Below are 23,189 nucleotides of genomic sequence, written 5' to 3' on the forward strand. Positions count from 1 at the left end.
ATCCGACTAGGAACCATGAGGTCATGGGTTCGGTCCCTGCCCTTGCTCAGTGGGTTGACGATCCGGCATTGCCGTGAGCTGTGGGGTAGGTTGTAGACGCGGCTCAGATCCTGCATTGCTGTGGCTCTGGCGTGGGCCAGTGGCTGCAGCTCTGATTAGACCCCTAGCCTGGGAACCTCCATATGCCGTGGGAGCGGCCCAAGAAATGGCAAAAAAAAAAAAAAAAAAAAAAAAAAAGACAAAAAAAATAGTATAGAAATTATTTCGAGTATTTTTTCTGACCATAATGGCATGAAACTAGAAATCAAACAGAAAAAGAAACTAGAATAAAAACAATTACATGGAGACTAAACACATGCTATTAAAAAAATCAATGAGGCAACAATGATCTTGAAGAAGAAATTTTAAAATACCTTGAAACAAACAATAATGAAAACACACCACACAAAATCTATGGGCTGCAGGAAAATCAGTTCTTACAGGGAAGTTCATGGTGATACAGGGCTCTAAGAACCAAGAAAAATCTCAAATAAACCACCTAACCTACCTCCTAAAAGAGTTAGAAAACAAAGAACACACAAAACCTAAAGTCAGCAGAAGGGAAAAAACAATAAAGATCAGAGAAGAAATAAATAAAACAGAGATTAAGAAAACAAAAGAAAAAAGCAATAAAACCAAGAGCTGGTTCTTTGAAAGGGTAAACAAAATTGACAAACCTCTGGCCAGGCCCACTAAGAAGAAAAGAAAGAAGATCCAAATAAGCAAAATAAGAAATGAAACAGGAGAAATCACAACCAATACTGAATAAATAAATGCACACAAAGAATACTATGAACAATTAAATGCCAAGAAGTTCAACAACCTAGAAGAAATGGACAAATTTCCAGAAATACACAGTCCATCAAAATTTAACCAAGAAGAAATATATAACTTGAACAGACTGATTACTACAAGTGAAAGAGAAACTGTTATAACAAAAACAAAACAAAACAAAAAGAACAACTCCCTACGAACAAAAGTCCAGGACCAGATGGCTTCACCAGTGAATTCTACCAAACATACAAAGAAGTACTTATACCAATTCTTCTTAAACTCTTCCCAAAAAGTATGGAAGAGGGAACACGCTGAAAGACATTCTATGAAGCCACCATAACCCTAATACCAAAACCAGACAAAGATACTACCAAAAAAGAAAATTACAGGCCAATATCTTTGATAAATATAGATGCAAAAAAATCTCAACAAAATTTTAGCAAATCTAATCCACCAACACATAAAAAAGGATCATACAGAGTTCCCCTCATCATGGCTCAGCAGTAACAAACTCAACTAGGATCCATAAGGATGTGGGTTAGATCCCCGGCCTCGCTCATTAGGCCAGGGATCTGGCATTGCCATGAGCTGTGGTGTAGATCACAGATGCAGCTCAGATCACTTGTTGCTGTTGCTGTGGCTGTGGCTGGCACCTGTAGCTCTGATTCAACCCCTAACCTGGAAAATTCCATATGCCACAGGTATAGCCCCTCCCATCCACCCAAAAAGATCATATACCATGATCAAGTAGGATTCATCCCAAGTTCATAAGGACGGTTCTACATATGCAAATCAATCAACATAATAAATCATTTTAACAAAAGAAAAGTTGGGGTTCCCATCCTGGCTCAGTGGTTAACGAATCCGACCAGGAACCATGAGGTTGTGGACTGGATCCCTGGCCTTGCTCAGTGGGTTAAGGATATGGTGTTGCCGTGAGCTGTGGTGTAGGTCATAGATGTGGCTCGGATCCCACATTGCTGTAGCTATGGTATAGGCTGGCGGCTACAGCTCTGATTAGACCCCTAGCCTGGGAACCTCTGTATGCCACGGGTTCGGCCCTAAAAGACAAAAAACAAAACAAAACAAAAGCCAAAAAACAAGTGATCACTCAATAGATGCATTAAAAGCATTTGACAAAATTAAAGATCCATTTATGATAAAAAATCTTTACCAAAGTAGGTATAGAGGGGACATATTTCAACATAATAAGAGCGATTTATGAAAAACTCACAGCCAGTATTATACTCAATGGAAAAAAAGCTGATATCCTTCCTGCTAAAATCTGGAACAAGACAAGGACGCCTATTCTCATTGGAGGTGAAAGACTTACAAACTGACAACTATAAAACATTATTCAAAGAAATTAAAGAGGATTTAAAGAAATGAAAAGATATCCCATGCTCTTAGACTGGAATAATTAATATTGTTAAAATGGCCATACTACTGAAAGCTATCTACAGATTTAATGCAATCCCTATCAAATTACCCATGACATTTTTCTCAGAACTACAACAAATAAACCAAAAATTTATATGGAACCATTAAAAGACCCAGAATTGCCAACGCAATCCTGAGGGGAAGAAAATAAAACAGGAGGTATAACTCTCCCAGTCTTCAGTCAATATTGCAAGGCTACAGTCATCAAGATAGTGTGGTACTGGTACAAAAATATACACAGGAATCAATGAAAGAGAATAAAGAGCCCAGAAATAAACTTTGACACCTACAGTCAATTAATCTTTGACAAAGGAGGCAAGAATATAAAATGGGAAAAAAAGAGTCTCTTCAGCAAGTTGGTGCTGGGGAAGCTGGACAGCTGCATGTAAATCAATGGAAGCAGAACACACTTTCACACCAAGAACAAAAATAAACTCAAAATGGCTTGAAGACTTAAACATAACACAATAAAACTCCAAGACAAGAACAAAGGCAAAACATTCTCTTACATAAACCATACAAATGTTTTCTTAAGTCATTCTCCGAAGGCAATAGACAACCTAGGGAATGGGAGAAAATACTTGTAAATGATGCAACTGACAAGGTTCTAACCTCCAAAATATACAAACAACTCATACAACTCAACAACAAAAAAAAACAAACAACCCAAGAGAAAAATGGGCAGAAGACCTAAACAGACATTTTTCCGAAGATGACATATGGATGGCCAGTAGGGACATGAAAAAATGTTCAACATCACTATTTATTAGAGAAATGCAAATCAAAACTATGAGGTACCACCTCACAGTGGTCAGAATGGCCATCATTAACAGGCCTACAAATAAATGCTGTAGAGGGTGTGGAGAAAAGGGAACACTCCTACACTATAGATGGGAATTTAAATTGGTATAACCACTAAGGAAAACAGTAAGGAGGCTGCTCAGAAAACTAAATACAGAACCACCATATGATCCAGGAATCCCACTCCTGGGCATATATCCAGACAAAACTTTCATTTATATATAACTTTCATTTATATATATATATTTCATTTATATTCACAGCAGTACTATTTACAATAACCAAGACATGGAAACAACCTAAATATTCATCAACAGATGAATGGATAAACAAGAGAGAGAGTATTACTCAGCCATAAAAAAGACTGAAATAATGCCATTCACATCAACATGGATGCAAGAACAGATTGTTATTCTAAGCAAAGTATGTCAGAAAAACAAGTACCATGTGATATCACTTGCATGTGGAATCTAAACCATAATACAAACCGTAATACGAATCAACATATCTATGAGCCAAAAAAGACTCAGATATGCAGAACAGACTTGTGGTTGCTAAGGGGGAGGGAGATTTGGGAAAGGAAGATGGGGAGTTTGGGTTTAGCAGATACAAACCATTATACATGGGATGGATACTGTCACACAGGGAACTATACTCGATATGCTGTGATGAATCATACTGGAAGAGAATATGAAAAAGGATGTGTGTATAACTGAGGCATGCTGCTGTGCAGCAGAAATTAACACAATACTGTAAATCAACTATACTTCAATAAAATTAAAATTTAAAAAACAATCAGAATGTTTGGTTTCATAACTATTACTCTGACTCATAAAACTTGCTGCTTTCAGGCTTCAGGTATTAAAAGGCTAACAAAGTTTTTAAGACTTTTTTTCAGAAAAATTTTTCTAAAATTTTTATTTTAGAAAGTCTGTTTCACATACTTCTTTGCAGAAAACAGTATGCTTTCTGGACAAGGTCCTGGAGCCCTCTAATAGCAATGACCCAATTGTTGGAATCATCTCAAGGCTCATCAATTATAACTGAACCTCCTGAATCATGATTTATTTATTTGATCCTAATCATGCTTTTGCCAGTAACAGATCCAGCCAATGCACTGGGAACAGTTACTATGTTGTAATAATAAGCTCATCCAAAGCACAGCATGTTGGGCTGCCCTGCTGACGAATAATCACACCCAGAGCCAACCTGTGCTTTCTGCCCTGACCACTTACCTCTAGGTCCCAAGCTCTGAACCCAAGCTCAGGAAATGAATCTTGCTCCAGGATCACCCATGGAATGAAGAAATGCAAGCTTGGGCAGAAGTGGGGAGGGCTGAGGGAACAAAAGGATTGGGAGTTTGGGGTTAGGTCCTCCTGCACAGCACAGGGAACCAGAGTCTGTCTGCTGTGGTATCGCAGTGGAAAAGAATGTGCGCAAGCCATCAAGAGAAGAAACGCAAGGTCCTGTGCAAGGGCCACGAGGCCTTCTCTTCCCTCCTCCTCCTCCAAGTCACTGCAGGGCCCTCGGACCCAGCTTACCTGCTGCTCCCTAACGTACTACACGTTTTCCTTCCTCCGTCTAGAAAGCTTTCCCACCTTGACCTCCTGGCCAACTACAACTCACTCGTCAAGGGAGCTCCTCGGGAAAGCTCTTCTAACTTTCCCCACAAAGGAACGCATTCTGCTTCCTCTTTAGGTCACATTCTGTCTTCTGCACTTGCTTCACATGCTTGTCTTCCTTCACGAAGCTGTGATTTCCCTGAAAGCAGAGTGTAGGTTTTAATGTTTATAACCACAGAGAACAGTTCTGTGCACGATGCAGACAGGTGCTCAAGTCCTTCGCGAGTTCCTGTGTGTTGTGAACTAGACACTATGACCTGAGCTGGCAACTCAAAATGAGCAAAGAGGCAGGGCCTCCCTGCTCCATGAGCCCATTATCTGAGACAGAGACTGATGTTAATCAGAGGATAATATTCAGGAATTTATCATCGCAACGTGAAATAAGTGCTCGGAAACACACACACATCCTGACTCAGGCTGGAGCAGAAGAGAGCAGGAAGGGCTACGGAAGGCTCCCCAGGTAAGTGGTGATTACCTGCCACCTACAGGATGAGTGAGCAGAGATGAGGCCAGAAGAAGATGTGGCCCAGCATATCTGGCATCTCTGCAAGGCCGCAGTAAGGATTTAGTTCTTTTGCCCTTAAAGCAACGATTAGGCCTTGCAGGGTTTCATAGAGTTAACTGACATTCTCAGACTTGTGATTTACAAAGCTGCTCAGGCAGCAGCAGTTTGAAGAATAAACAGAACAAATATTTATTGGCTGAATTAACAAATTATTAAGTGAACTAACATGCTTTGCTAATTCTTGATTGTTCACATTATGTTAAGCCCATGTAATTAGAATTTAAAGTTTAAAAACAATAACATCTTCTAGGGTAGCACTGTCCAACGAAAATATAATATGAGCCACCTATGTAAATTAAAATTTTCTAGTAGCTACATTTTAAAAAGTAAAAAGAGATGAAAATAATTTTAATATTGCATCATACATAGCGTACTGTATCTAAAATACTAATTCAATATGTACACAACATAAAAATGTTATTAATGAGATCTTTCGAATTTTCTGTACCAAGTCACTGAAATCCAGTGCATGTGTTTTATACTTACAATCCGTGTCAATTCGGATCGCTGCCTCTCAAGTGCTCAACAGCCACCGCAGCCCATGGCTACCCCCTGGACAGCACAGCTGTGATGCCCTCATCGAGGGGTTTCCCAACTTGACTACACATCCGAATTACACACAAAGGCACTTGTTAAAAAGATGTCCCAAAAGCTCTCTCCATTTTCATTAAGTACCTCTAGGAAGAGGCCCAGAGATCTGTTTTCGATCAAGTACATCAGCTGATGTGAGGTACCGGTCCGAGCACAAGCATATGGGAATGACTGCATTGCCTCAAAGTTGTCAATGAAACGCTGGAGAAGATAATAAAATCTTGCACCCTGGGAAAATCTGAGTAGTGTCATGGGAAGCCCAGAGGAAGGATATTTGAGAATGTGAGACGCCCCTGAAATTACTTCAGACATTCATTTTACCATCACTACTTCTTAAAAATTCTATCTGCAGAGTCCAGTTCCTGAAAAGAGCAAACCAGCAACAGTACTGCCTCCTGGAGTCCCCACAGCTAGTCCTGAAGATGTTATGTACGTGAAAGGGTGATGATGGATCTGTGAGAATCCGCGGGAAATGAAGGGAGCTGGGTACCACTGTGGTGGCTACAGGACAGCCCTGAGTCAGAGCTGGACTCTGGTGAAGGTGATGAGTAGAATGGCGAGATGGGACCTCTGACTGTGAACTTTTCCATCCATGGCCCCCTGGGGGGGAGGGTCACAGCCCACAACGCAAGGTAGGCATGAAAACAGCAGGTGCAGCCCCGCAACTGCCCAAGAAGCTGATACCTGCCTACAGATCAGCTTGACACCCTTCTCTCCTTCGCTTCCTTCCACCGGGGGTCTCAGTGATGCCACAGAATACGGCTCTGGGAAGAGGGATGGCGAACGCAGGGGTACTGGGAGGTAAGCCGAGGGCGGGGCCTCTTCTTGGAAGGACCCACTGGAACTTGGCAGAGGCTGGATCGTAACATGAGAGGCCTTTCATCCTGAGGCTCATCCCTCTTCCTGTTTACCGAAGGCTCTCAAAAAAAGAAAAAAAAAAAGTCACCAGAAGAATCGCCATCCAAGTTTCAGGCTTTTGATCCTCCCTTTCAAGGATGAATTACAGCTGAGGTCGCTGATACTCCCAAGGGGATGCTAGATCACAGGGGAAAATATTACAGCATCTGAGGAGTAAAATTCCACAAAAGAAATTTCTCAGAAAACTGGACAGTTTGTACTAGACAAGCAAAATTAACCGACCAGGAAAAGTGAGGAATTTTAAATGAGTAACAGATATGCCACCGAAGACACCAGGGAGAGGCGAACCAATACGAAGCACTAATAAGCCGCAGATACTGGTTATGAAAACACAGTGACGGAAGTGCACTTAGGGGATGGCTGGGCTGACAGCAAATCAGTGAGGTAGAAGCCAGCTGGGGATCCCCACTAGAGAGCATCCGGAAGCAGTGAAGAGACAGGCAACATCAACAGTAAAGGCTGCGGAGAGACCCTGAGGACACCATGCGACAATCCGAGAAAGGAGCATACGGACAGACACCCCTCGAGAGCTGACACGAAAACGCCTCAGCAGAACACTGGCAACCGAGTCCCGCGTTACACACTCTCTGTATACACTACACATACACACACGATGTAACACATGATAAATTAACTTAGTCTGCAGGACAGAAAAAATCAATATACAAAAACCAATGGCATTTCTATGCATAAGCAATGAAAAACCCAAAAATGAAATCAAATCATCCTTTTCAAAGTTACATCAAAAAAGGATAAAATACCTAGGAATACTTCAGCAAAAACATGCAAAAACGTTTACACTGAAAACCACAAAGCCTTGTTAAGTGAAACGAAAGACAATCTACATAAATGAGTGACACTCTATTTTCAGGACCTGTAAAAAACGCTGTTGAAATGTCAGTTCTCTCTTACTTCATCTATAAATTCTACACAATCCTTGTCAAAATTCCAGCAAGCTCTTTTGTAGACATTAATAAACTGATCCTAAAATTTATACGGATATGCAAAGGACCTAGAATAGCATCTCATTTTTTGCAAAGTAGAGGGACTTAACTACCCGATTTTAAAACTTAGCTGTGGGAGTCAAGAGAGGGTGCTATTGGTGCAAAGACAGAACTAGAGATCAATGCAACAGAATAGAAAGTCTGGAAATCAACTTTAACATCTGTAGTCACATGATTTTTAATAAAATGTCAAGGCAATTCAAGATGAAAGAATAAAAATTTTAATAAATGATACTTGAGCAATAAGATATCCATATGCCAAAAAGAACTCAAACCATTACTTTGTGCTACATCTAAAAACAACTCAAAACGGATCACAGACCTAAATGTAACCTAAAACTATAAAACTTCTAGAAAACACAGGAAAAAAATCTTTGGACATTGGTCTAGACAAACATTTACTAGTGTGACACAGAAAGCACAATTTGTTTTAAAAACTGATACGCTGAACCTCACTGAGATGTAAAATTGCTGCTCTTTAAACGACTTTAGGAACATTAAATATAAGGTTGGGGGAAATATCTGTAAACCACGCAAGGACCTGGTATCAATCATCTACTGCTGTGCAGCGATTACTCCAAAAGTCCGTAGTTTAAAACAAGTATTTATTATCTCACACAACTGGGAGTCTGAGGAGTGTGAGTGCAGCAGCTGGTCAAAGTGGCAGTCATGCCAAGACTTGAGTAGGACTAGAGAATATGCTTCTAGCTCATGCATGCAGCTATTATCAGGCCTCTGCTCCTTGCTGTTTGCTCCCAATGTATTAGCTTGTCAGGGCTGCTATAACAAAATAGCACCAAGTGGCTGAAATAACAAACTTATTTTCCAACAGCTCTGGAGGCTGCAAGTCTAAGAACAGGATGTCAGCAGGTTTTGCTCCTTCTGAGGCCTCTCTCCTGGGCTTGCAGATGACCTGCCTCTTGCTATGTCTTCACACAGTCTTTTCTCTGTGTGTACACATCCCGATGTCTCTCTTATGTCCAAATTTCCTCTTAGAATTACACCAGTAAAGCTGGAATAGGGCCCACCTGTATGGCCTCATTTTAATTTAATCACCTCTTTCAAGGCCCAGTCTCCAAATACAGCCACATGTTGAGGTACTAGGGGTTTGGGCTTCCACACATGAACTTGGGGGGGACACAATTCGGCCCATAACAGTCAGACTTCAGCTCCCTGCCCCATGGGCCTCCCTGTAGGGCTACTCACAACTGCAGCTTACTTCCCCAGAGTGAGTGATCTAGGAGAGTAAGAAAGCAACCGCCTGAGAGAGAAACCACAACTTTTCCCAAACCTAACCTCAAAAGTAAGGTAATATTACTTCTGCTGTACAGTGTCCGTAACAGATGAATCCTGGGACAATCTGAGAAGGCTGTGAGCATTGGTACGAACACCAGAGGATAGGCACCACTGGGAAATACCTGGTAACCATATAACAAAGACTTCACCCACAATATATGAACAGCTACTCCAATCTGATAATAAAAGGACAAATAAAAATAGGCAAAAGATCACCTTTTCATTTTGTTGATGATTTCCTTTGCTGTGCAAAGCTTTTCATTTTAATCAGGCCTCATTTGTTTATTTTCGTTATTTCCTTTACTTTAGGAGATGGATCCAAAAATTTATTGCTCCTACTTATGTCAAAGAATATTCTGCCTATGTTTTCCTCTAGGAGTTTTATAGTATCTGGTCTTACATTTAGGCCTTTAATCAATCTTGAGTTTATTTTGTATATGGTGTTAGAGAACATTCTAATTTCACTCTTCTCCATGTAGCTGTCCAGTTTACCTAGCACCACTTATTAAAAAGACTCTTTTCTCCATTGCATAGTCTTGTCTCCTTCATTGCAGATTAACTGACCATAAGTGTGTGGGCTTATTTCTAGGCTTTCTCTCCTGTTCCATTGATCTATTTGTCTGTTTTTGTGCCAGAACCATACTGTTTTTATTACTACAGCTTTGTAGTATAGTCTGAAGTCAGGGCACATGATTCCTCAGGCTCTGTTCTTCTTTCTCAAGCTATGTCCAATAAATTATTAATATACAATATACATAAACGGCTCATTAAACTCAACATTGGAAAACAAAAACCTAATCAAATAATGGGCAGAAGACCTAAACAGACATTTCTCCAAAGAAGACATACAGATGGCCAACAGATACATGAAAAAAATGCTTTCCATCACTTATTATTACAGAACTGCATATCAAAACTACAATGAGGTTCCACCTCACACCAGTCAGAATGGCCATCACCAAAAAGTCTGCAAATAACCAATGCTGGAGAGGATGTGGAGAAAAGGGAACCCTCTTACACTGGTGGTGGGAATGAGCGTTGGTGCAGCCACTATGGATGTCCCTAAAAAGCTAAAAAAGGAGTTGTCATATGATCCAGCAGTTCTGCTCCTGGGCATATATCCAGACAAAACTATAATTCAAAAGGATCCACGCACCCCTGTGTTCACAGAAGCGCTATTCAGAACAGTCAAGACAAGGGCTTAATCTCTAGAATATATAAACAACTTATACAACCCAACAGCAAAAAACCCAATCAATCAATGGAAAAATGGGCAAAAGACCTGAATAGACATTTCTCCAAAGAAGATATACAGATGGCCAACAAACACATGAAAAAAATGCTCAACATCGCTGATTATAAGAGAAATGCAAATCAAAACTACCATGAGATACCACCTCACACCAGTCAGAATGGCCATCATTAATAAATCCACAAATAACAAGTGCTGGAGGGGCTGTGGAGAAAAGGGAACCCTCCTGCACTGTTGGTGGGAATGTCAACTGGTACAGCCACTATGGAGAACAGTTTGGAGATACCTTAGAAATCTATACATAGAACTTCCATATGACCCCGCAATCCCACTCTTGGGCATCTATCTGGACAAAACTCTACTTAAAAGAGACACATGCACCCGCATGTTCATTGCAGCACTATTCACAATAGCCAGGACATGGAAACAACCCAAATGTCCATCGACAGATGATTGGATTCGGAAGATGTGGTATACATACACAATGGAATACTACTCAGCCATAAAAAAGAATGACATAACGCCATGTGCAACAACATGGATGGAACTAGAGAATCTCATCCTGAGTGACATGAGCCAGAAAGACAAAGACAAATACCATATGATATCACTTATAACTGGAATCTAATATCCAGCACAAATGAACATCTCCTTAGAAAAGAAAATCATGGACTTGGAGAAGAGACTTGTGGCTGCCTGATGGGAGGGAGAGGGAGTGGGAGGGATCGGGAGCTTGGGCTCATCAGACACAATTTAGAATAGATTTACAAGGAGATCCTGCTGAATAGCATTGAGAACTATGTCTAGATACTCATGTTGCAACAGAAGAAAGGGTGGGGGAAAAACTGTAGTTGCAATGTATACATGTAAGGATAAACTGACCCCCTTGCTGTACAGTGGGAAAATAAAAAAAATATTAAAAAAATAAATAAATAAATAAAAGAACAGTCAAGACACGGAAACAACCTAAATGTCCATGGACAGATGAACACATCAAGACGGCATGGTACATAAATAAAATGGAATACTACTCAGCCATAATAAAGAACAAAATAATGCCATCTGCAGCAACATGGAAGCAACTAGAATTACTAAGTGAAGTCAGAAAGAGAAAGACAAATACATATGATACCACTTACTTGTGGAATCTGAAATATGACACAAAGAAACCTATCTAGAAAACAGAAACAGGAGTTCCCGTCAAGGCGCAGTGGTTAACGAATCAAACTAGGAACCATGAGGTTGCGGGTTGGATCCCTGGCCTTGCTCAGTGGGTTAAGGATCCAGTGTTGCCATGAGCTGTGGTGTAGGTCGCAGACGAGGCTCGGATCCCGCGTTGCTGTGGCCCTGGTGTAGGCCAGTGGCTACAGCTCCGATCCAACCCCTAGCCTGGGAACCTCCACATGCCGTGGAAGCGGCCCTAGAAAAGGCAAAAAGACAAAAAAAGAAAAAAAGAAAAAAAAACAAAAAAAACAGAAACAGACTCAGGGACATAGAGAACAGAGGTGTGGTGGCCAAGGGTGAGGGGTTGGGGAAAATACGGAGTGGGAGGCTGGCATTAGCAGATGTAAACTACTACATTTAGAATGGATAAACAGCAAGGGCCTACTCTATATAGCACAGTATATATGCACTGTCATATGATGAACCATAATGGCCAACAGGCACATGAAAAGATGCTCAATATTGGTAATTATTAGAGAAATGCAAATCAAAATTACAATGGCATATCACATCTGACCAGTCAAATGGCCATCACCAACAAGTCTATAACAATAAGTGCTGGAAAGGGTGTGGAGAAAAAGGAACTCTCCTACACTGTTGGTGGGAATGTAAATTGGTGCAGCCACTCTGGTATGCAGGTTCTTAAAAAACTAAAAAGAGTTACTATATGGTGCAGCAATCCCACTCTGGGGCACACAACCAGAGAAAACAGTAATTCATAAAGATACATGCACCCAATGTTATCAGTACTGTTTACAATAAGCAAAACATGGAAGGAACCTAAGTGTCCACTAAGAGATGAGTGGATAAAGAAAATGTGGTATTCACATACAATGGCCTACTACTCAACCATTAAAGGAATGAAATAATGCCACTTGCAGCAACACAGACAGACCTAGAGACTTCACACTAAGTGAAGTGGGTCAGACAGAGAAAAACAAATACATATCACTTAGATGCGGACTCTAACAATGATACTAATGAACTTACACACAAAGGAGAAACAGACTCGCACCAACAGGAAACAAACTTATGGCTACCAAAGGGACAGCGGGTAAGGTAAATTACAGGAGTTTGGGATTAACACATAAAAACTACAATGTATAAAATACACAAACAACAAGGACCTACTGTATAGCCCAGGCAACTACATTCACTATCTTGTAATAATCTATAATAAAAAATCTGTAAAAGAACATATATACATGTTTTTATATTTATAACTGAACCACTTTGCTGCACACCCGAGATTAACATAATAACATTGTAAATTAACCATACTTCAATAAAATAAAACTAAAAAAATTTAACAAGAATAAGAAACTTAAAAAAAAAAAAAAAAAAAGGACAGCGGAACTGAATAGACATTTTTCCAAAGAGGAACTGTCGATGGCTAACAGGCACGTGAAAAGATGCTCTCCATTGCTAATCATCAGGGAAACGCAAATCGAAACCACAATGAGCTATCATCTCACACCTGTGAGAACGGCCATCACCAAAGAGAAGACAAATAAATACTGGCAAAGACAGTGAGGCAAGGGAGCCCCTGCGCACTCTTGATGGCCATGTAAACTGGGGCAGCCCCCGTGGAAAGCAGTATGGAGGTGTCCCCCAAAACGAAAAACAGAACTACCCTATGACCCAGCAATACATACTCCTGCATATGTATCTGAAAAAAAATAAAAACATTAATTTGAAAAGATACATGTATCTCAAATGTCAGAGCAGCATTTTTTACAATAGCCAAGATACGGAAGCGACCCAAATGTCCATCAACAGATGAATGGATAAAGATGGTACGGTGTGCAAATATTTTTAATTAAAAAATGAAATAAGAACCTCGAAAAAATAGGCAAAAGATTTGAATAAACATTTTCCTAATAAACGCTTCACATACAAATGCTCAACTAGTTATTAAGAAAATGCAAGTTAAATTCACGGTAAGATACTACTCTATACCCACAATCAAAAAGACCAACAATACCTAATTTGGGCAAGGATTTAGAGAAACTGGAACCCTAATACACTGCCAGTGGGAATGTAAAATGGCAGAGTTACTCAGGGAAAGAGTTTGACAATTTCTTTAAAAATTAAACACAAACTTTCCACAGGGGCCCAGAAATTCCACTCCCAGGTACCTATTTACTCAAGAGAAACGAAAATCTATATAACAAAGACATATATGAATGTGAAAGCAGAATTACTCATAATACCAAACCCGGAAGCAATCCAAACATCCATCAACTAGTAAATGAATGAACAAAATGTGACATATCCATACAATGGCGTATCACTCAGCAACAGAGGCCAAACACTGATACATGCTGTGACATGGATGAGCCTTAAAAACTTCATGCTAAATGAAAAAAGCCAGACTCAAAAGACCGGCGTTGTATGGTTTCATCTGAAACTTCCATGAAAGGCAAATTTATAAAGACAGAAAAGAGATGGATGGTGGCCTGGGGCTGGGAACAGGGACTGACCGCAAATTCAAACGAGGAAACTAGAAGCGACGATGGAAACGTGCTAAGACTGGGTTGTGGGGATGGCCGCACAACTCTCTAAGCGCATTTAAAGCGATGGACGGTACGTTTATAACAGGTGCTTCTACGTGAATTACACCGCAGGGAGGCTGTTCCTCGTAGGCGCACAGTAAAGCAGGATGTATCCACAAGGACAGGTGCTTGTTTATGTGAGGAACCGTGCCAAGCGCGTGAGGACAGTAGAGACGGACAAATGGCAAAATGGTTGAAGGGAGGGCTGAGGCACACGGCGAGTGTGGGCCAGGAACGGAGGGTGTGACGATCTCAGCCTCCCTCTCCACAGTCGGAGAGTGCGACACGAGCTGTCATCAGTGCTTGTACACACAGAACGCTATCCTGTTTACAAAGCGCACACCTGTTTTCCCATTTAATTCTCGAAAGAGCTCTGTGGAACAGGCGCAACGAGGTCCATTTTACAGGCGAAGAAACTGAGACTCAGAATGGCTGTCACAGAGCATGGCCGAGACCAAAGCGGTCTCCCCGACAACTCGGCGAGCACGCCAACACCAGGAGGGGCCGCCTCTCTGGCTTTGCTGATCCAACCACCCTCTTCCCAAGGCATCCGGAATCAGACAAGAGTGAATCTCCACCAATCCATGCACTGAACAGACATAAACCTGGGAGTTGTGGAGCGGCTCTATTTTTTCACAAAATACACAAAGAGAGACAACTGGGCTTCAAAGAAAGAAGAGTGAAGCCGACTGAGTGACAAAAGGCTCTGAGGCCGCAGGGGCAAACCCACACGCACACCGTCACGGCCATGGAAAGGTGCCGCCTAGATCCCCCGCCAAAGGCCTTGAGGCCCAGCACAAGCAGTGCAGTCACCGGCCTCCCGCTGCCAGCTGCAGCCGGAGCAGGCTGTTGCCCAGGGTCACGCCATCCCTGGGGCAGACTGCGGCAGATGACAGGGGTCAGACAGAAAGGATGGGGCATTCTGCCTGCTGTGGGACACCTGAAAGGAGCCAGCTCTCACCTCAGGCAAGAATTTGTCAGACCTGCAGCACAACTTCCATTCTCTCTTTGGCCAATCCTGCTTCCTCCTTCCTTTCACAGACCCGGAACCTTAATAACTCCCATCAGCAGGTGATACTCAGTAACCCCACTGAGACAGGCTGAGACCTGGGACCCTTTTCTGCAGTGCTCGCACCTAGACAAACATCTCCAGCAACAAGATAGACACAACTACACGGGTGCCTGCCCAGCTGCGGCAGATCAGCAGAAAGACACAAAAGGACCAAAGCCCCAACTGCCACTTCTGAGGAGCCAGGAAAAAAGGAAGGGTACGTTCAGGCATGCCACACCACCAAGGGGGTGGGCAGATCTGAGCCGCCCTCCAGCCTGACCCCCACCCTCACTACACGTCAGGAACCGGCTCTCCGCACGCGGGGAATAGGCCCAGGAACCTGCTGCCTGTTTTCTCTCCCTCGTCCCTGTAAAGCCTTGTCTGGATGTCCTGCCTGGCCTCCTACCGGTTGCTACTGATTAAGGAGGCCAAGAACCCTGGTCAGTAATGCGTGGTCTGTGGCGACCACGAAGGGACACGGGAAGGAAGGAACGGTCCTGTTCCTGGGAGAAGCTCTGGGCACATCCAGGGTCACCAAATGCAGCTCCCATGCGAGACAACTGGCCGCCTTCCCGGCCCCGAGGACCCCAGGGCCCTCTCCGAGGCCGTGCTCCCCTCTCTCCATCCTGGAATCTCTACGTCTCCTCTGTCCTGTCCTCCCAGAGTGGACGCCAGGCAGGTATCGCTCGTGAGACCCGTTCCCTCTGCCCAGCAGTGACTCGCCTCGACGGGAGACAAGCAGATTGGGACGGCCTGCCTCGCAGCACGCAGACCGGTGCGGCGGGCTCTCCCTGGCGGAAGATGTCTGAGTAATAGACATCCAACCTCACATCGTGCAGCGGCTGCAGGCCCAAGAGGCTCCATAATCGCACCTTTATTCTTCTGCTGCCAGGAGAAGTCCTGTTGGAAACGAGCGGAAGTGGCAGGCTTATTACACTGTGTGTGCGTGGCTCAGAGTCCCATCTGGGTTGAGCTCCCACAGACCACGTAAAACTGGCTGGTTTCCGGGCCTGATCCCCCTGGTGGGCAGTGGACAGGGTACTGCCTCCTTCACCGGCCCTCTCTGGAAATGTGCGGGCTGGAGCCTACAGGGGGGGTGAAATGCAGGTCTCTCACTTTCTGTCCCTTCTCTCTTTCAGTCTCTGCTGTGTCTCCTCCCTTTGCCTCTCCTGTGGTCCTCATTCCGATACTCCTGTCCCCTTTATTCCAAAGACTCCTTAACTGTATCTCTAAGTTTCTGTCATTGGTGCAAGTTAAGCCTCAGTGGATTTAAAAGAATCTTTGTTTTATGTAGTTTTGTCTGTCCAAATACTTCTGCAGGTTCTGCTGAAATTGTGGGCATGATGGAGAATTAAGCCTAGAAATGCAAACACCAGCCCACCTTGCCCGAGACTCCAGCCTTGGGTTCCTTAGGAGGACTTTAAAGAATGGGGGGCGGGTAGCAGAGAGCTTGCATCTCTCCCTGCCTTAAAAGGTAACTATTCTACCTGGCTCTAGGGAACCATCTGATCCACCTGTAGCCCCCAGACTTAGGGGGGAAAAAGAGGCCATTTTAAACTCAGGCAGGAAAACTATGAGAGCTCTGGTTCTGTCCATGCTTCCGTAAAAATTAATATGTAGGGGATCTGAGACAAGATGGTGGAGTAGAAGGACTTGAGCTCACCTCCTCTCACAAAAACACCAAAATTACAACCAACTGCTGAACAACCATCAACAAAATGGACTGGAAACTACCAAAAAAAGCTACCTACACCCAAAGACAAAGAAGCCACATTAAGACGGCAGGAGGGTGCTTCGTGATACAAGAAATCCCATACCCACCAAGTGGGAAACCTACAGATTAGAAAGGAACTCTATCACAGAGGCTCTCCCACAGGAGTGAAGACTCTGGTTCCCACACCTGGGGGTCTGGCATTGGGAGCAGAAGCCCGTGGAGAACGCGGCATTGAAGGATGGCCGAGCTTGGGTGCAGGCACCACGAGACTGGGGGAACAGAGACCCCACTCCTGGAGGGCACACACAGGGCTTCAGGCACACTGGGGCCCAGGGCAAAGAAAGGACTCCATAAGAATCTCAGTCAGACCTACCTGCTGGTCTTGGAGGGTCTCCTGGGAATGTAGGGGGCAGCTGTGGCTCACTGTGAGGGCAGGACACTGGAGGCAGAGTTTCCAGGAATAATCATTGGCGTGAGCTCCTCTGGATGCTGCCATTTTGGAAAAATCTGTCTCCACCCATCAGGGCTGAGAAGCCCTAGGCCAAATAAACAAGGTTGGAACACAGCCCCACCAATTACCTAACAGGCTGCCTAAAGACCTCACTGGCACAGAGCAGCCTCTAATCACACCTAGAGACAAACCACACACACTGGAGGAATAAGAATCAGCTCCGCCTACTAGTGGATAGGCAGAGGTCCCGCCCATCAAAAAGTCTGCCCTGTATCAACTTCACCCACAAAGGGGGCAGACACCAGAAGCAAGAGAGGCTACAACCCTACAGCCTGAAAAAAGGAGACCGCAAAAAAGCTACACAAAATGAAAAGGCAGAGAAATGTGAGCCAGGTGAAGGAACAAGACAAAACCCCAGAAAATCAGCAAAGTGAACTAGAGATAAGCACCCTCCATGAAAAAGATTTTAGACTAACGATAGTAAAGTTGATCAAAGATCTCCGAAATATATGGGGCAAAGATGGGTAAACTATAAGAAACACTGATAAAAATAGAAGATTTATAGATTAAACAAGCAGAGATACAAAACACAGTAATCAAAATAAAAAATTCACTAGAAGGAACCAAGAGCAGAATACAGGAGGCAGAAGAATGAACAGTGGAGTGGAAACAGACTGCCAGAAATCACTGACATAGAACAGAAGAAAATAGAACAAAAAGAAATGAGGACAGTCTAAGAGAAATCTGGAACAACTTTAAACACACTAATATTTGCATCACTGAGGTGCCAGAAGAGAGAAAGGGCTGGAGAAAAAGTTTGAAGAGATAATAGCTAAAAACTTCCCTAATATGGGCACGGAATTACTCCAAGTCAGGAAGCACAATGAATACCATATACAATAATTCCAAGGAAGAACACCCTGAGACACATATTAATCAAACTGACCAGAATTGAAGACAAAATACTGAAGGCAGCTAGGGAAAAGCAACAAATAACATACAAAGGAATCCCAATAAGGTTATCAGCTGATTTTTCAGCAGAAACTCTGCAGGCCATAAGGGAGCAGCACGATATACCTAAGGTGATGAAAGGGGAAAAAACCTCCAAACAAGAATACTCTACCCAGCAAAGCTCCCATTCACATCTGAAAGAGAAATCAAAAACTAAGAGAATTCAGCACCACTAAGCCAGCTTACAACAGATACTAAAGGAAATTCTCTAGGTGGAAAAGGCCACAATTAGAAACAAGGAAGTTACAAAGGAGAAGTCTCACTAGCGAAGGCAAACACATAGTAAAGGTAGGAAATCATTCACACACAAATATGATACCAAAACCAGCAATCATGAGAAGAGGATGGTATGAATGCAAGACACTGGAGATGTATTTGCAATTAAGAGATCAGCCACTTAATGGAGTTCTGCTTGTGACTCAGTGGATTAAAAACGTGATACAGTGTCCATGGGAATGTGGGCTTGATCCCTTGCCTTGCTCAGTGGATTAATGATCCAGCACTATCACAAGCCGTAGTGTAGGTTTCAGATGCAGCTTGGATCTGGTGTTGCCATGGCTGTGGCATAAGCCTGCAGCTGCATCTCCAATTTGACCTCTAGCCTGGGAACCTCTATACACCACAAGTTTGGCCATAAAAGAGAGACAAAGAGAAAGACAGAGAGAGAGACAAGTAACTTAAAATAATCTTGTATACACCTAGATTCCTATTTCAAAACTTCATGGTAACCACAAACCAAAAATCTACAACAGATACACACACAAATAAGAAAAAGCAATCCAAACACAACATTAGAGAGCGTCATCAAACCACAAGAGATATGAGAAGGGAGAAAAAGAACAACAAAAAAAAATCCAAAAGAGTTAATAAAAAAGCAATAAGAACATTCACAACAATAATTACCTAAAATGTAAACGGGTTAAATGCTCCAATCAAAAGACACAGACTGGCTGAATGGATACAAAAATAAGACCCATATATATGCTCTCTACAAGAGACCCACTTCATTTCTAGGGACAAATACAAACTGAAAGTGAGAGGATGGAAGAAGATATTCCATGCAAATGGAAATTACATGAAAGCTAAAGTAGCAACACTCATATCCGAAAAAACAGACCTTAAAATAATGTTTCAAGAATCAAAGAAGCACATTACATAATGATCAAAGGATCAATCTAAGAAGAAGATATAAAAATTGTAAATATATATGCACCCAACACAGGAGCACTTTAATATATAAGACAACTGCTAATAACCATAAGAGAAAAACAACAGTAACACAATAATGGCACAATAATGGCAGGGGACTTTAACACCCCACTTAAAGCAATGGACCTATCATACAGAAAATCAATAAGGCAACAGAGGCCTTAAATAATGCATTAGAACATATGGACTTAATAGATATTTACAGAATACTGCATCCAAAAGCATCAGAATACACATTCTTCTCAAGTGCATATGGAATATTCTAGAGCACAGAACACATTCTGGACCATAAATCAGGCCTTGGTAAATCTAAGAAAATGGAAATCATATCAAGCATCTTTTCCCACCACACTAGAAATCAACAAGAAAAAAACGGCAAAAAAAACAAACACATGGAAACTAAACAATGTACTAAACTCTAACGGATCACTGATAAAATCAAAGAGGAGATAAAAAAAATACCTAGAGACAAATGTTAACAAAGACACAATGGTCTACAATCTGAGATGCAGCACAAGCAATCCTAAGAGGGAAGGTAAGAGCAATACAAGTCCACCTCAGGAAACAAGAAAAAGCTCAAATAAATAACCTAACCTTATACCTAAAGCAACCAGAGAAAGAATAAACTCCAAAGTTAGTAGAAAGAGATAATAGAGATCAGGGCAGAGACAAATGAAACAGAAGTGAAAAAATAACAGAAAAGAACAATGAAACTAAAAGCTGGTCCTTTAGAAAAATAAAAGAAAATTGATAAACACGCTCATCAAGAAAAAAGGGAGAGGACTCAAATCAATAAAGTTAGAAGTGAAAAAGGAGGAGTTCCTGTCGTGGCTCAGTGGTTAACGAATTCGACTGGGAACCGTGAGGTTGCGAGTTCAATCCTGGGTCTCGCTCAGTGGGTTAAGGATCCAGCATTGCCGTGAGCTGTGGTGTAGGTTGCAGATGCAGCTTGGATCCTGTGTTGCTCTGGCGTAGGCTGGTGGCTACAGCTCCGATTCGACCCCTAGCCTGGGAACCTCCATATGCTGTGGGAGCAGCCCTAGAAAAGGCAAAAAGACCAAAAAAAAAAAAAAAAAAAAAAAGACATGGAAAAGGAGTTACAATGGACATTACAGAAATAAAAAGGATCATAAGAGAAAATGACAAGCAACTATATGTCCGTAAAATGGACGACCTAGAAGAAATAGGCAAATTCTCCCAAGAGCAAACTAGAAGAAATAGAAGAGATAAAGAGACTGATCACAAGCAGAAAAACTGAAACTGCAACTTGAAAGATTCCACCAAACAAAAGTCCAGGACCAGACGGCTTCATAGGCGAATTCTATCAAACATTTAGAGAAGAGTTAACACCTATTCCTCTGAAACTCTCTTCCCGAAACTTTTCAGAGGAAGGAACTCTGCCAAACTCATTCTATGAGGGTAACATCACCAGGATACCAAAACCAAAGATTACACAAAAAAAGAAAACTACAAGGCAGTACCTCTGATGAACACAGACGCAAAAATCCTCAACAAAAGGCTAGCAAACCAAATCCAGCGATACATTAAAAGGATTGTACACCATGATCAAATGGGATTTTTCCCAGGGATGCAAGGATTTTTCAATATCTGCAAATCAATTAGTGTGATACACCACATCAACAAACTGAATAAAAACCATATGACCTCAACAGATGCAGAAAAAGCTTTTGACAAAATCCAACACCCATTTCTGATAGAAACCCTGGAGAAAGTGGGCATAGCGGGAACCTACCTCAACATAATAAAGGCCACATATGACAAAACCACAGCTAAAATCATTCTCAGTGGGGAAAAGCTGAAAGAACTCCCATGAAGATCAGGAACAAGACAAGGATGTCTGCTCTTGCCACTACTACTCACCATAGTTTTGGAAGTCCTAGCCAGGGCAATCAGAGAAGACATAAAAGGAATCCACACTGGAAAGGAAGAAGTAAAACCAGCAACCATCTGTTTGCAAACGACATGCTACTATACCTAGAAGATCCTAAAGATGCTACCATAAAAATGTTAGACTTCATCAATGAATTTCGTAGTTTCAGGATACAAAATTAACACACAGAAATCGACTGCATTTCTACATACTAGCAATGAAAGATCAGAAAGAGAAATTAGGGAAGCAATCCCATTAACCATCACATCAAAAAGAATAAGATACCTGCGAATAAACCTACCTGAAGTGACAAAAGACCTGTACTCTGAAAACTCTAAGACGCTGATGAAAGAAATCAAAGATGACACAAACAGATGGAAAGACATACCATTCTTCTGGATTGGAAGGATCAATATTTGAAAATGACTACACTACCCATGGCAATCTACAGATTCAATGCAACAACCTATCAAATTACCAATGGCATTTTTCACAGAACTAGAACAAATTTTTTTTTTTTTTTTTTTTTTTTTTTTTTTGCCATTTCTTGGGCTACTTCCGCAGCATATGGAGGTTCCCAGGCTAGGGGTCTAATCGGAGCTGTAGCTGCCAGCCTACACCAGAGCCACAGCAACGGAGGATCCGAGCCGAGTCTGCAATCTACACCACAGCTCACGGCAACGCCGGATCGTTAACCCAGTGAGCAAGGGCAGGGACCGAACCCACAACCTCATGGTTCCTAGTCGGATTCGTTAACCACTGCGCCACGACGGGAACTCCAGAACAAAATATTTTTAAGTTTGGGCAGTTGCCATCGTGGCTCAGCAGGAACAAATCCAACTAGTACCCACGAGGATGTGGGTTCAATCCCTGGCCTCACTCATTGGGTTAAGGATCTGGCATTGCTATGAGCTGTGGTGTAGGTTGCAGACACGGCTCAGACCTGACACTGCTGTGGCTGTGGTATAGGCCGCCAGCTGCAGCTCCGATTCAAACCCTTCCATATGGAGCTAAAGTAATCAAGCTCCCTGATTTCAGACCATACTACAAAGCAACAGTCGTCAAAACCGTATGGTACAGGCACAAAAGCAGAAATATAGATCAATGAAACAGGATAGCCCAGAATTAAACCCACGAACCTATGGTCAACTAATCTATGACAAAGGAGGCAAGAATATACAATGGAGAAATGGCAGTTCCTTAATAAGTGGTACTGGGAAAACTGGACAGCTACATGTAAAAGAATCAAATTAGAATACTTCCTAACACCATTTTTGTGTATAAAAATAAACTCAAAATGGATTAAAGACCTAAATTTAAGACCAGATACTGTAAAACTCTTAGAGGAAAACATAGGCCAAACACCCTCTGACTTAAACCACAGCAATATCTTCTCAGATCCACCTCCTAGCATAATAACAATAAAAACAAACAAATGGGACCTAATTAAACTTAAATGTTTCTGCACAGCAAAAGAAACCCTAAACAAAATGAAAAGACAACCCAGAGAATTGGAAAAAGTATTTGCAAACAAAGCAACTGACAAGTGATTAATCTCCAAAATATTCAAATACTTCCTGCAGCTCAATACCAAAAAACAAACAACACATCAAAAAAGGGCAGAAGATCTAAACAGACAATTTTTCAAAGACAACATACAGATGGCAAAAATAAAAACGTGAAAAGATGTTCAACATCATTAATTATTAGAGAAATGCAAATCAAAACTACTATGAGGTACAATCTTACACCAGCCAGAATGGCCATCAACAAAAAGTCTA

At 42.1% G+C, this 23,189-nt stretch overlaps 1 protein-coding gene across 44 annotated transcripts in view; it reads right to left on the reverse strand.

The window, feature by feature from the left end:
- The window catches only part of LOC146404297 (uncharacterized), an 85,459-nt gene that overhangs the window by 56,685 nt on the left and 5,585 nt on the right, over window positions 1-23,189 (reverse strand). For 10 of the 44 annotated variants that reach the window (XM_085024245.1, XM_085024240.1, XM_085024243.1 and 7 more), the window contains exon 2: window positions 4,681-4,815. The exons of 29 other annotated variants lie outside the window; for them this stretch is intronic. In XM_085024245.1, coding sequence (XP_084880371.1) covers window positions 4,754-4,815 — 62 coding nt within the window. In that variant the 3' untranslated portion in view covers window positions 4,681-4,753. Of the gene's footprint in view, window positions 1-1,254; window positions 3,733-4,289; window positions 4,390-4,680; window positions 4,816-23,189 lie in introns of all 44 variants that reach the window. 5 more of the 44 variants (XM_085024238.1, XM_085024233.1, XM_085024234.1 and 2 more) reach the window with 2 other exon arrangements.

This window comes from Sus scrofa, chromosome 4, assembly GCF_054392235.1.
Source record: "Sus scrofa isolate SSC_HxYL_T2T_F1_AM1 chromosome 4, Sscrofa_HxYL_maternal_Yorkshire_Landrace_v2.0, whole genome shotgun sequence".
Classification (NCBI taxonomy): domain Eukaryota; kingdom Metazoa; phylum Chordata; class Mammalia; order Artiodactyla; family Suidae; genus Sus; species Sus scrofa.